The sequence below is a fragment of the Halichoerus grypus genome, chromosome 8, assembly GCF_964656455.1.
Source record: "Halichoerus grypus chromosome 8, mHalGry1.hap1.1, whole genome shotgun sequence".
Classification (NCBI taxonomy): domain Eukaryota; kingdom Metazoa; phylum Chordata; class Mammalia; order Carnivora; family Phocidae; genus Halichoerus; species Halichoerus grypus.
The window spans coordinates 43,261,652-43,277,404 of NC_135719.1; the positions used below are offsets into that span (position 1 = coordinate 43,261,652).

Genomic DNA, 15,753 nt, shown 5'->3' on the forward strand with positions numbered 1-15,753 from the left:
ATAAAACAATTAACAAAATGACAGTAAATACATACCTGTCAGTATTTACTTAGAATGCAAATGGACTAAATGCTCCAATCAAAAAACTTGGTGTGATGGAATGGATTAAAAAAAAAGACAAAACCAAGTTCCATGTGTATGCTTCCTACAGCAGACTCATTTCCAACTTAAAGACACTTGCAGATTGAAAGTGAAAGGATAGAAAAGCATTTATCATGCAAATGGAAGTGAAAAGAAAGCCAGGGTAGAGCAATACTTATATTGGACAAAATGAACTTTAAAACAGACTGTTAGGGGCATCTGGCTTGCTCATTTGGAGAAGCGTGCGACTCTTGATCTCGGGTCATGAGTTGGAACCCCATGTTGGGTATAAAGAGTACAAAAAAAATAAATAAGTAAAAACTTTTTAAAAAATTAAAAAAAACAAAGACTGTTGAGAGACAAAGAAGAACACTATATAATCATAAAGGGAACAATCCGACAAGAAGATATAACAATTGTAAATATTTATGCACCCAACATGGGAGCACCCAAAATACATAAAGCAGCTGGTAACAAACATAAAGTAATCAATAGTAATACAATAATAGAAAGGGACTTGATATCCCATTACATTAATAGATAGATCATACAGACAGAAAATCAAGAAGGAAACAGTGACTTTCAATGACACATTGGACCAGATGGATCTAAAAGATATATTCAGAATATTCCATCCCTAAAACAGCAGAATACATATTCCTTTCAAGTGCACATGGAACATTCTGCAGAATAGATCACATATTAGACCACAAAATAAGTCTCAACAAATTCAAAAAGATTGAAGTTCTACTGTGTATCTTTTCTGAACACAGCAATATGAAACTAGCAATCAACAACAAGAAAAAATCTGGAAAGAACACAAATACATGGAGGTTAAATGAATGGGTCAACATTTCTTCTTGATGAAGAAATCAAAGGGGAAATTTAAAAAAATACATGGAGATAAATGAAAATGAAAACCAAACGGTCCAAAATCTTTAGGATGCAGCAAAACCTGTTCTGAGAAAGAAGTTTAGAGCAGTACAGGCCTACTTCAGGAAGCAAGAAACATGTCAAATAAACAAACTATCCTTATACCTAAAAGAACTAAAAAAGAACAACAAACAAAACCCAAGACTAGTAGATAGAAAGATAGATTAGAGCAGAAATAAATGAAATAGAAACTAAAAAAAAAAACAATAGAACAGTTCAATGAAACCAGTATCTGGTTCCTTGAAAAGATCAACAAAATTGATAAACCTTTAGCCAGACTCATAAAAAAATAAAAAAGGACTCAAATAAACAAAATCAGAAATGAAAGAGTAGAAATAACCACTAACACCACAGAAATATAAAGGATTATAAGAGAACATTGTGAAAAATTGTATGCCAACAAATTGGGCAACTAGAGAAATGGATAAATCGTAGAAATGTATAGCCTCCCAAAACTGAATCAGGAAGAAATAGAAAATTTTAATAGACCAGTTACCAGCAACGAAACTGAATCAGTAATTAAAAACAAAACAAAACAAAAAAACTTCCAACAAAATAATCCAGGACCAGGCAGCTTCACAGGTGAAATATACCAAACATCTAAAGAATAATTAATACCTATTCTTCCAAACTATTCTAAACAAGAAGAAGGAAAGCTTTCATATTCATTCTGTGAGGGCAGCATTATCCTGATACCAAAACCAGATAAAGACAGTACAGAAAAAGAGAACTACAGGCTAATATCTCTGATAAATATAGATGCAGACATCCTCAACAAAATATTAGCAAAGTGAATTCAGCAATGCATTAAAAAAATCATTCACCATGATCAAGTGGGAATTATTCCTGGGATACAAGGGTGGTTCAGTATTTGCAAATCAATATGATGTATCACATCAGCAAGAGAAAGTATAAAAAACCATATGATCATTGCAATAGTCCAGAAAAAATTTGACAAAGTATCCCATCCATTCATGATAAAAACACTTCAGTAAAGTAGGTTTGGGGGGTACATACCTCAACATAATAAAGGCCATATATGAAAACCCCACAGCTAACGTCATACTCAGTGGGGAAAAATTGAGAGCTTTTCCCCTAAGGTCAGGAACAAGACAAGAATGTCCACTCTTGCCGCTTTTATTCAACATAGTATTGGAAGTCCTAGCCATAGCAATCAGACAAAAACAGACATGAAAGGCATTTTTCCAAAGAAGACATGCAGATGGCCATCAGATATAGGAAAAGATGTTCAACATCACTCACTATTAGGGAAATATCACCTCATTCCTGTCAGAATGGCTAAAACTGAAAAACGCAAGAAATAAGTGTTGGCGAGGATATGGATAAGAAGAAATCCTTGTGCGGTGTTGGTGGGAATGCAAACTTGGTGCAGCCACTGTGGAAAACAGTATGGAGGTTCCTCAAAAAGCTAAAAATAAAATTACCACATGATCCTGTAATTGCCCTACTTTGTGTTTACCCAATGAATATGAAAACATCAATTCAAAAAGACATATGCACCCCTGTGTTTATTGCAGCATTATTTTCAATAGCCAAATTATGGAAGTGACCCAAGTACTTGTCCATCGATAGGTGAACGGATAAAGAATATGTGGTATATATAAACAATGGAATATTACTCAGCCATAAAAATGAAATCTTGCCATTTGCAACAACATGGGTGGGTCTAGAAGGTATAATGCTAACTCTGAAGTAAGAAAAATTCAAGTACCATATGATCTTACTCATATGTGGAATTTCAGAAATAAAACAAAGAAAGAAAAAAATAGACAAACCAAAAAAACAGACTCTTAAATATACAGAACAAACTGATGGCTACCAGAAGGGAGATTGGTTGGGGTATGGGTGAGATAGGTGAAGAGGTTTAAGTGTACACTTACCATGATGAGCATTGAGTAATGTATAGAATCGTTGAATCACTATACTGTACACCTAAAAGTAATATAGCAGTGTATGTTAACTATACTATAATTAAGATTAATAAAAATTTTCTCCCTGAAAAAAATAAACATCAAGTGATATAATTCACATTGAACAAATAAAACAATATGATTATCTTAAAGAGGAAAAACATTAGATAAAATTCAAAACTCACTCATTATTCAAACAAACCAACAAAAAATAATCTACCACAGAGTGGGAGAATGCATTTGCAATTCGTACATCCATCTTGGATCTACAATATCTAAAAAGCATCTAAAAATCATTAAGAAAGATGGTCAGCTCTGTAGAAAAATGAGCACATGGCTTAAGCAAGCACTTGACAAAAGACCAATAAACATGAAAAGTTGTCCACCTTCACTAATCATCAGGGAAATACAGGTTGAAACCATAGTGAAATATATACCCACTTGAATGGCTAAAATGAAAAACATCCTAACAAGGTTATAGAGCAGCTTGGACTTTAATACATTACTGGTAGGAGTATAAGTTGACATAAGTTATCTTGAAGTTATTTGGCAGTCCTTATCAAATCTGAGCATAAGCATTTCTAATGACTCAGCAGTACCACTCCAAGATACATACCCAACAAATATACACAGATGTTTGTGCCAAAAGACAAATAAAAGAACATTCATATCAGCACTGAGATATCCCCAAACTAGAAGAAACCTAAATGTCCCTCAGCAGTAGAATGTATAAATAAATTATGGTATACAGTTGACTCTTGAAAAACATTCCTCCCGCACAGTGGAAAATCTGTGTATAGCTTTTGACTCCCCCATAACTTAACTACTTATAGCCTACTGTTGTTGATTAACACATATTTTGTAAGTTATATGTATTATATACTGTATTCTTACAATAAAGTAAGTTAGGGAAAAGAAAATGTTATTAAGAGAATTATAAGGAAAGAAAATACATTTGCAGGGCTTTATTTATTTAGTTTTAAAGCTTTATTTATTTGAGAGGGAGAGAGTACGAAGTAGGGTGGGGAAGAGCAGAGGGAGAGGGATAAGCAGACTCCCGCTGAGCAGGGAGTCCGACACGGGGCTCCATCCCTGGACCCTGTGATCATGACCTGAACCAAAGGCAGATGCTTAACCAATTGAGCCACCCAGGTGCCCTGTACTGTATTTATTGGAAAAAAAACCCCACATATTTATAATTGGACCTGCATGGTTCAACCCTTGTTCAAGGGTCAACTATTTATATTATGGAATACTATATGATCTTAAATTATTTTTACTCACAGACATGATACTGAAGCCAGAAACAAAAGAGCACATACCATATTATTTTATTTATATAAAGTTCAAGAATGGATGAAGGTAACTCATGGTCTACATATTATATGATACCATTAATATAATGTTCAAAAGTAGGTAAAACTAATTTATATTGATAGAAGTACATATGCTGGTTATTTGTGAAAATACATAGTGGCTGGGATGGTTTTGAAGAGAATTTTATACTGCTGGTTGTATTCTATTTCCTGACTTGGGTCCTGATAACAAGTGTGCATCAACTTTGTCAAAGTCTATCAAACTGTACACTTATAGTTTGTACACCTTTATGTATGTATGTCATACTTCAATGAATTTTTATTTAAAATATATAAAGTAGTTTGGAGGGAAAATAACTATAAAAACATATTTTTTTGTTTTTTTTAAAGATTATTTATTTATTTATTTGACAGAGAGATAGAGTGCACAGTAGGCAGAGCAAGCAGGCAGAGGGAGGAGGAGAAGCAGGCTCTCCGCTAAGCAGGGAGCCCAACGGGGGGCTCGATCCCAGGACGCTGGGACCTGACCTGAGCCGAAGGCAGCCACTTAACCAACTGAGCCACCCAGGCGCCCCATATATGTTGTTTTTACAAAGAAGACTCAGTTAAATTTTTTTCAGTTGAAAATAGTGAAATTAATTTCTCTTAATTTCAAGAAATAGAATTTTTTAGCATGTTTGCTTTAAATTAGTTGGTTTCAAATCAAACGATTAAAATTTTTTTTTAATACCCTCAAGTATTCTGGTTTTTTTTTTGCTTTCACAGATCTTTATTAACATTCCTAATGCTCTGGGGATAGCCATAACATTTAAATAAATAGATTATATATGTGTGTGTGTATACATGTTTGTGTCACAGTAATAGCAAGAAGTTGGACTAAAGTTTATTTTAATCATTGCAGTGAGCAGTATTTCTTTAACAGTTTATTGAGTATTTGCCAGATATCAGATACTGTGCTATGTATGTTCATCTGTTACTTAATCTTCATAATAACGCTTTGAGGTAGAAAAGTGATATTTCTATTGCAAATATGAAATTATGTAAATAACCTAATATAGTGACAAGGCAAATTTTAATTTGCATCCTCTAAATATTTTAAGATTAAGTGTCCTTTCTCTTCTACCTCAGACCTGGAGAAACTTTTCAGAGATACTGCCTAAATATTAAGATAACTTAGCATGCTTCAAAGTAGACATACTGTTAATTCTCTTAAGAATTAAGTGCTGGACTGATAGGAGGAATTCTTAATCTCAGGAAACAAACTGAGGGTTGCTGGAGTGGTGGGGGGTGGGAGGGATAAGGTGGCTGGGTGATAGACATTGGGGAGGGTATGTGCTATGGTGAGCACTGTGAATTGTGTAAGACTGATGAATCACAGACCTGTACCTCTGAAACAAATAATACATTATAGTTAAAAAAAAAAAAAGTTAAAAAAAAAAAAGATAGTAGGAAGGGAAAAATGAAGGGGGGCATTGGAGGGGGAGACGAACCATGAGAGGCTATGGACTCTGAGAAACAAACTGAGGGTTCTAGAGGGGAGGGGAGTGGGGGGATGGGTTAGCCTGGTGATGGGTATTAAAGAGGGCACGTATTGAATGGAGCACTGGGTGTTAATACACAAACAATGAATCATGGAACACTACATCAAAAACTAATGATGCTCAGCATGGAGTCTGCTTGTCCCTCTCCCTCTGCTCCTCCCCCTGCTTGTTCTCGCTCTCTCAAATAAATAAAATCTTTTTGAACAAAAAGGAACTAAATGCTAGAATGCAGAGTAGATATAGGTGAAAACGTACGTCTTCCCTACTTAAAATTTTCTGTTGCCTTTTGTTAGCTGTCAGGACAAGACCCAAAGTCTGTGCCTTAGTACCTGAAGCCCTTTGTAATCTCTCTGCCTAGTGTTTTCTCATTTTTAGTTCGGCCATATCAGATTACTTTGTTTGTTTTGCCCAACTTTGTTCTGTGTTTTCTGTGCCTAAAAGCTTCTTCCCTTTTCTTCTTAAGTACTATTTGCTTTCCAGTAGTTAGGTTAAGCATCAGGTCTTCTCAAGGTCATTAGTTGTTACCCAGCCCAATCCTTCCCAATCTAGTTGTTTTATTTCCATGGTTCCATATTACCTAATAAATCTGTTGTTACTGTTTACTTACCGCCACACATTAACACTACTAGTCTTAGCACTAGTCTTAGGGTAGATACTTTTACTTGATTTTGTTTTCCTGTTACCTAGCACATAAATGACAAATGTATTAACAAAAGACTGGAAGGGGAAATTAGGATCAATTCAAGCAATATCTTGAATGTTAGACTCAAGAATGTTTGTACCTTATTTTGATATATACTAGTTAACCACTGAAGGTTTTTTAGGATACTAAAGTAGATTATATACACTATGCAATATATTAAAAGGGGAGAAAATGGATGTGGGGAAATTCACCAAGAAGCTGTTGGAAATAGTCCAAGTGGGCAGTCATATAGGTTTTGAAATAGGTTGGTGGCAATAGAATAGAAAAGAAAAAATAGGGTGTGCTGACTGACCACAAGAACTTGGCACTGATGCGGACTGAAGGAGAGAATGCCTGTTTTGTTAGAAAAGGAGAGTGATGCAAGAGAAGGAAGAGACAAAAAAGATTTACAAAAAAGACTTACAAAAAAGTTTTCAGTCTCAGAAGTAATACCTGGCATTTTTCTTTTCTGTGAATTACTTCAAATAATCTTCAGGGTAAGTATTTTGCAGTTGCATAAACTATAGTTAGTTTATGATATCAGATACACTATTGAAGTAAATAAGAAAGGGCTCGAACACCAATCATGGGCCAATCTGTGTGTGCCTCTGCCTTTAGCTATGATATCATTGTTCAGTTGAAGGTCCCTAAAGTTTACATGAACATTGAAGCATTCTTAAGCATCAGAAATTACTGACAACTCTAATTCATATCAAATCAGACTTTCTAGTAGTACTTGGTACATGTTTAGCATACAAAGTCTCTCCCCTTTCTCCCTTGTCCAAATCCCAGCTTTACATGAAGGGCTTTTTAACAGGAAGGGAAACAGTACCTGTTGCCACTGCCTTCATTCTCTACCCTATTATATTTTGAGGAGATTCCTAGTGGGAAAGGATTGAAGCTAACGTGTGACTTGATATATATTGTCAATGTTAACCATAATTCCCTTTCCCTCCAACTCTTATAACTGTGCTCATGAAACTTCAGGGAAATAAAAAGTAGTTTCTCATAAATAACTGGTTAAACACATTTAAAGATGTTTGAATGTATTTGGAAACAAAAATTTATCTTCCATTTAGTATGATCCAGAGCTGTCATCTCGACAATTTGGGGTTGAATTGTCCCGTTTGACCAGTGAAGAACGAACTGTTCCTTTAGTGGTGGAAAAGCTCATAAGCTACATTGAAATGCATGGACTGTACACAGAAGGTATTTACCGAAAGTCTGGTTCAACTAATAAAATCAAGGAGCTTCGACAAGGTCTAGATACAGGTAAGATGGTGCTCTCCAAATCAAGACCAAATGGTTTTATTTAAATAGATCATTTCATGCTTTTAAAGTTTTCATTACATGTTAATCTTTTTCTTGCAGCCAGAAGAATGCCATCTTTTCTGTGGTGCTTGTTAATCATTTTGTGGCTTTCTAGAAGTCTTTGTTTTTGTGTGGTCAATTCAGCAAATATATATTGAGTGTATCATTTGTACAAGGCACTGTTAGGTACTTGACACAGCTCTCATTTAAAATCTTAACAATTTGGTAAGATCATGGTATCTGTAATTAACAAAGAAGAAATTTTAGGTTCAGGGAAATTAAATGATGATCTGTTGATGATGTAGAGCAGTGTGCTGATGGTTTTATGCTAATTTTCACAACAGTCCTATGAATTAGGGATTATCATCCCTGTTTACAGAGAAAGAAACTGAGGCTTACAGAGGATCTTGCCCAAAGACTCACCACCAATAAGTGATCCAGCGGGGATTTAACCCCAGATGTTCTGAATTCATAATCTAAACTATTGCCTGTTAGTCTCCATTACTCTGACTTGAAGTGTCTTTCTGATGCATGTTCTCACCTTCTTACATTCATGACATAGTTATTTAAACTGTTAATTAGTGGATTGAACATGTACCTGTGTAGAGCTATAGCCTCAGTCCTAGAATATATATGCAGGAGTTGGACTTTGGTTTCATTGTCAACTTCTACTCTTTACCACTATAGGGAAGGAATAGATTGTTGTTGTTGTTGTTGTTTAAAGATTTTAGTTCTTTATTTGAGAGAGAGAGAGAGAGAGAGAGCGAGCACGAGCAGGGGGAGGGGCAGAGGGAGAAGCAAACTCCCTGCTGAGCAGAACTCCGGGATCATGACCTGAGCCGAAGGCAGAGGCTTAATTGACTGAGCCACCCAGGTGCCCTGAAATAGATTGTTTTGAATCACACTTAGATACAAAGCTTATCTCTGTGTCTCCAAGAACCTACCCACATGCTTTTTCTTTATAGTTTTTTTGTTTTGGTTTTTTTTAATGAGCAAATCAGGGAGAGATTAGTCAGTATGGAAATAACAACAGAAAATGCTTGGTAAAACTCAAGCAGGACAACCTGCCTACCAGAGATTCTGTCTACTCCAGGTTAAAGGCAGTTGACAATTGATCTCTTGTACCTTGGGTCAGCACAAGTGAAAAATCATTCATCCTGTATCCTCCCAGTCATTTCATTTGTATAACCTTGCGGAGTTTATAAGTGAAACAGAGTAAGGGTATGTTCATTACATTTCCTATGGTCACTTATTACTGTCCTTTCACCTTTAAAAATGACTTAAAATTAGGGCCTTTTTCCCATCTGCCATCCAAAACATTGCTACTCAAAGTGTGGCTCACAGATCAATCCACAATGTAAGTACGGAAATTGAGAGCAAGCATTTAGAAACATCTGTAGTGGTATTTAACAGTTCTTTAACACGAAAGCATGTGGTATTTTATTTTACATATCTGTCAGTCTGCAAGAGATTTGGAAAACAAAAAGCTGTTCCTTTACCAAGGTTAGAAGTGCTATTCCAAAGCGTGGAATTAGATCATAGAAGATATTAGTTTGATTAAGAACATGAAGGCTTCTTTTGGTGCTCATAGTTTCTAAAGTGAATTATTTGAAACTCTTTGCATGTTTTGGCTTTGTTGTCTAACTCTTGTCTCTAAATAGATGCTGAGAGTGTAAACCTGGATGACTATAACATACATGTCATTGCAAGTGTATTCAAACAATGGCTTCGTGATTTGCCCAATCCACTCATGACCTTTGAACTCTATGAGGAATTTCTTCGAGCTATGGGTAAGCACAGACTTCCTGGATTTGAGGGAAGGCTTATACACTTGGGAAAGGAATGCTGTCTTCATTATAGATTATTTAGCCATCCTCTAATGGTTTAGTCCATAGAGATCCAAAAATAAGCTTTTGACAGTCAATACAGAACTGCTGGTGTACTCTCACCTACTCAAATATTGACTTTTGAGAGAGTCATTAAAATGTCAGTATCCTGAAAGTTTTCTGAGTAAGTCACTTCATTGCTTCTCACAAAGAGATTTCAAGACTAAGATTATAAATAAATTAAAAGACTAAATAGATTTAAGGGCTGGCTTATATTCATTTACATTGTGAATCTAGGCAAGAACTCTGCTATTTTATGCCAAACCTCCCAGGTGATGGAGTTTAGTTTTTCAGTGCTACAGTTGTGTAGAATGTTGCTGGAGGCCTGCCTAAAAGTATTTAGGCCCTGAGGCATGACTCCTCCAATTTCCATAAGACTGATTTTATAAACTATATGGCAATTAATTAATTTTAATAGGGAATCAGTCTGCCACAAATTGCCTAAAAAACAGGGCATCTCTTTCCCTTTGCTCTAATAAGGATTACTGGGATATAGATTAAAACTCACGGACTGCTTAGTGAATATAGAACTCAAGCAAAGGAAGATTAGTGGTAACTGAGCTGCTCTTTTCCTGCCATACAGGTACACCTGCCTCTCTTTAAAATTTTGAGCCAGGTTCCCCTGCTACCTACTATCTGTTCAGGAGGAAGATGTAGCATACGAGAGGGGATATTCAATCTTACTGGCTATCCTTAATCTTTTTAGGCCTTCAGGAGAGGAAAGAAACAATCCGTGGTGTATACTCTGTGATTGACCAGCTCTCCCGAACTCATCTCAATACACTGGAACGCCTCATCTTTCATCTAGTCAGGTAATTTCAAGGAACAAGGGAATGTATAATAGTTTTTCCTGAATTCTTTTCGATCAGTGAAGAACTTCTTCGTTTGGAAAACTGACAGACCTTTTTTTTCCTGTTTATAAAGCTAATGCCTGAAACAGATGCTTACAATTCCCTGGAGCAGAAATCCTCAGCTAAGTTGGGCTGCAGAGTAGGAACTTCTCTGCCCTATTTGAGCCGTGTAACAATTTCAGCTAATGGTGGCACTGTGTAGCCTAGCCTGTTCTCATTCCTGAACTAGAAAGTAGAAAGGAGGTATATGTCTTGACGTAACCTAATTCATAGGAGGTGGGTTTAGGTGGGGCTCAAGAACTGACTGACTGAGTATAAATATCTGCAGTGGTTGGGAAGAAAGCCATCTTTATTTTGATTAGATAAATCTCTGGTAAATATTACATAAATGTTAGATGAATATCTGATATGACTGTCTGAGAATGCCTTTAAGTCTCTACTCTGCATTCTTCAGACACGTTCATCAGGTGTATGGCAGTGGGTCAGAAATTTCCCTTGATAAGCTATCTGCTGGCCTGTATTGCTTCAAGTAAGGACCAGAGTGGAAGTGCATTTTCCAGAGGCAAAGGAACAGCTTTGGGAAAAGTCTACAAGTGTCTCCTTTCACCGGATATGAATATCCTTCCAGTACTCTGCGGTTGATGTCATACGTATTCTTTCTCTCATGTCCTTTGTCTATGTCCTTACTATTTTCCCTTTTAATCCCCACTTCGCCTGGTTTTTTTTATTCCTTAGGATTGCTCTACAGGAAGAAACGAATCGAATGTCTGCTAATGCTTTGGCGATTGTATTTGCCCCCTGCATTCTTCGATGCCCTGACACCATTGACCCACTACAAAGCGTGCAGGACATCAGTAAGACTACCACGTAAGGCCAGTTACCATCATCTCCACAAGATCCCAGGGACTTCTGAGTCAGTGTAGCCACTTTATCCAGATATCAAACATAGTGAATGATTTCATAAGTTCAGATGTTTTTAAGAAGATTACTAGACACTGTTGGGTTTTCTTATGCTGAGTATGAAAAATTTCTTTAGATTCTCTTCAACTGGACATCATTTGTTTTGAAGGGTCGTTTTAAATTTAGCTTTTCCTTAGGAATGTTTATATTCTCTAAAAATATTTTAAAAATTCCATTTTACCAAATTACATATACTTTGTCTCTTCCTGTAATCTAGTCTAACTGGCTCTGAATCCCTTTGGCCATAGTACTTCAGTATTTCTATATTTCACTTTAGCCTTTTTTTATGGCCCTCTGCTTTCCTTCTAGATTAATGATTCTTAACCTTGGCTACAAAAGGAGCTTTAAAAAAATCCTGGTGTTTGTGTCCTATCCCTAGAGAGTCTAATTTAGTTAGTCTGGGGTGTGGCCTGGGCGTTGCAACTTATAATTGCTTCTCAGATGGATACTGAAGTGCAGCCAAAGTTGTGAACCACCATTATATAAATCTTGTCTTAGAGCTCATAAAATAAGGAATGTTGATTTTTCTTTCATCCTCCAAACGTCTACCACATTTAGCTGAAAAGCAGTGTGGGAGGGCTACACTTTATTTGACTTACTTCAGCTCTTAACGGTTTTCTCTTTTTCCTCCTATTTCAGCTGTGTGGAGCTGATTGTTGTAGAACAGATGAATAAATACAAGGCTCGTCTCAAAGACATCAGTAGCCTGGAATTTGCTGAGAATAAGGCAAAGACCAGGCTGTCACTGATTCGTAGATCAATGGTAAGAAGTCAGATGTGGAGTCCAGGGGAAAATGAGAGCCTTCCTGATGTTTTAAGTGTGCATTTATGGTGTAAAGAGAGATTATTCTCCAAATCTTTTTTACATGGAACAAGTAAAAAGAAACCACTTTATCTCAGGGTACTATGGATGCCTCATGTTTGATCTTTTAGCCCTCTTTAGTTATATGTACAGAATATATGCAGTTAAATGTGTAGAATTTTTTAAATCAAGTATTTGGATAAAATGTTGGTGGTTCATTAATCTGTCCTGTTTTCTTTTTCTGTCCTTTGTATGAAAATTTAACGTATCCTAACTTTTTCTCTACTTCTTCCGCCATCTGTTCCCACCCTCAGCCATGTCACCTTTGATGTTCCTGGCAGTACTTCTGCGATGTAGAGAACTTAATCATATGCAAGAATGTGATTCATAAGGAAATGGAATTCCATCTATGAGTCTACTATTATCAAATAAAGATTTTTAAGGGTTTATTAGGTTTTGGGAAAAGCCTTGCAAAAATGATCATTTATTTTCTCCATTTGCCCATTTTTCTGTTTAATATCTTCCTTTGTAACTAGTAACAATCAGTTCTTACTGACCAACAATCAGTAGGGTCTGGATAACTGGAAAACTGCTGCATTAAAGTTTAATCATTTGCTACCCCTCCCCTCAACTGTAAAACAAAACTTTAGTAATGAGACCCAGTCAGATTCCCAGTAAAGCTCTAAAGAGAAGCAGGCTTCCCTGTCATCATGTGCGTGCTTTTCCAGGGACACAGCAATACTTCATCCATATCTTCATGATTTATACTTAGATTAAAATAACTCTGTTTCTTTGTTTAATACTTAAACTGCCTGGCACAGAATAAATCCTAACAAATATGTCAGTTGATTAAATTAGTGAAGGGTCTTCTCTAAGAACAAGCATAAACATAGACTTTTTCAGGCAGTAAAGGTATTAATTGTAGGACACTATTTGAAAATCTTTTCCCTAGAAAATGAAAACAGAAACCCCATTTAAAAGTGAAACCCTTTCTGGTAGTCTGAATTTTCAGGAGCTCAGTTCTTAGAGGCCCAATTTAGAAGAAGAAAGAGAAGAGACCTTTTACTCTAAAGCTACTTTTCAAAGTAGATAGACACACTGTGCTTTTTTTTTTTTTAATTTTTTTTTTAAACTGATGCTGCAGAAGATGGATATATTCAGTCCACTGAAAGATTAAACCTTCTCTTTTAATGGGGCAATGACATGTACATTCTAACCTTCTGCTTTCCTTTTCATGTCCTTCCTAATCCAGAAACCTGTACTAATTGCAGTTAGATTTATGAGCATTACCCGCAATTCAGTCTCGGTATGTATTAATATTGCAATGTGTCACAACCACTTTACATTATTGTCTCTCATCCATCTAGGAGTTGTTCTGCTCTGTCTATCATCCATGCCTGTCCACCCTCCATGTACAGCCCCAGTTCAGGTCCCACTTCCTGACCAGCCTTCACTTGTTTTTTCTCTTACTCTCTTTCTGTAGAACCTTCACTTGTCTTCCTCTGTATCATGCAATTGAACAGTGTCCATTTACAATATACTAGTTTTTGCTCTTTGTCAGATAAGCCACTTAGTGGATTTCTTCTTTGGTTGGATCATTAAAAGGTGAACATTGAAAGCATTGAGGTATCAAATTAATTTCTGCTCAAGAACTTTGTTCTTATCAGTCTCCTTCACTTTATTACTTGAAATACCTGTTACTACTTTTAGCATCCTCCATCATTAGTAATGCTTATTTGTCCATTCATATCTGTGACTTTGATGGTGACTTCCCAAACATAGAAGTGTATAGCTCTTATCTGCTTACCATTTTTCAGAAAGAACAGCAAATTGTAGTGAGAAAATTGATGGACTGGTTCTAGACTTAAATATCATAGTAATAGAGCTCATACCAGGATTTCATTTATTATATAAAAAAAGGAATGGAGAGATGGAAAGCTGAGAACACCAGTATATATGGAAACTAATTTCAGAGGCTATCCATCTGTGGGTAACCAGTTCATTCAGGATCCCAATATAAACACAGATTAGTTTTGCTTTTTACCTAGTAACTGCCTGCCAACTCTACCATGTCTGACTCCCCTTTCTGATTGGATGTCAATCGCCTTCGCAGCATCTTGTCACTATTCTGCAATGTTTAAACACTCTAGTTTCCTGCCAGTATTTAAGAATTAGTTCTCTTTGTATTATAACTTGAGTCACAGAATTGATTCAGTACTCTTATCACTTTTTCCTAGGACAGAATAGACCTTAATCTGGGGCTGAAAACTTTAGGGGTGGGTGAGTAGGTTCTTTTTGTCACACACGTCTGCCCTCCCTTTTTCTTGTCATTTTTCTTCCTGGTGTTGAAACTAGGAGGAGTGATAGTGGAGGCAGAATTCTACATGCTATCCCACTGTTGAGGTAGCAGTCAGTCCTCTTTCTTGGTTGTTCAACACTGCTGTAGTGTCAGTAGCCTAAATGTAGGTGAGTGGTAGCTTCCATTTACCCTGCTAAAAGTGAGGTCAGTCCTGTCCCATTTTATAGGCATTGGCAATCCCTTGGAAGATTTGGTTACATCTTTGGACTAAACCTTTTAATGGCATTCACACCATGGGACTCTAATATGTATGTCTTTTTTTGCCTCAAGACTTTACAATCAAATCTACCTACCGGGGCGCCTGGGTGGCTCAGTTGGTTAAGCGACTGCCTTCAGCTCAGGTCGTGATCCTGGAGTCCTGGGATCGAGTCCCGCATCGGGCTCCCTGCTCAGCGGGGAGTATGCTTCTCCCTCTGACCCTCCCCCCTTCATGCTCTCTCTCTCTCATTCTCTCTCTCAAATAAATAAAATCCTTAAAAAAAAAATCTACCTCCCAGTGCCAATTTTAGGGGAAAGGTTACATTTTTCATACTTCTTGGAACCAGGCCCCAGGAACCAGGCCATAGTCTTGCCTATCTCTCTACCTGACACTTCCCTACCATACTTTTCTCCCTATTTCTCTTTTCCCTTATGTATATAACAGAGGGGCAGATCAGTAAGTCATTTGCCTATACAGGTAACCAAATACGGGTCTGTCTTTTAGATAACCTCAAACTTTGATTCTTACCCTCTGGATTCAAGTATGACAACTTTTTTCTCCAGAGGAGAAGGGAATATCCTATTTTCATAAACTCTGTGTTCCCCTTAAAGTCCAGTAACCTCCTCTTTCTTTTTAACCTTTTCAGATTCACCTTGAGGGGAAAGTGTTATGATCATTGTTACGATAGGAGCTGGTTCAGTAAACTAGTGCTTCTCACTAAACCCTGAGAGAATAGGTTGGTACCAACTACAGTTGGCTTCTTAAGCTAAAAGAAGGGGTACTTAATTATCCTCAGCTTTTGGCCTTAGCCACAATTTTAAAACAGGAGGAAGAACTCCACTTAACGTACTGTTGCTTTTGCATTTGCCTATAGTAAAGGCTGTGGGCTCAGTCTTAAGAA

General features: G+C 36.7%; 1 protein-coding gene across 6 annotated transcripts in view; it reads left to right on the plus strand.

The window, feature by feature from the left end:
* The window catches only part of MYO9A (myosin IXA), a 276,785-nt gene that overhangs the window by 224,640 nt on the left and 36,392 nt on the right, over window positions 1-15,753 (plus strand). For 4 of the 6 annotated variants that reach the window (XM_078079137.1, XM_078079138.1, XM_078079141.1 and 1 more), the window contains 6 exons: window positions 7,564-7,756; window positions 9,457-9,585; window positions 10,388-10,493; window positions 11,268-11,399; window positions 12,132-12,255; window positions 13,547-13,600. In XM_078079137.1, the coding sequence (XP_077935263.1) occupies window positions 7,564-7,756; window positions 9,457-9,585; window positions 10,388-10,493; window positions 11,268-11,399; window positions 12,132-12,255; window positions 13,547-13,600 (738 nt within the window). The remainder of the gene's footprint in view (window positions 1-7,563; window positions 7,757-9,456; window positions 9,586-10,387; window positions 10,494-11,267; window positions 11,400-12,131; window positions 12,256-13,546; window positions 13,601-15,753) is intronic. The other 2 variants (XM_078079139.1, XM_078079142.1) reach the window with 1 other exon arrangement.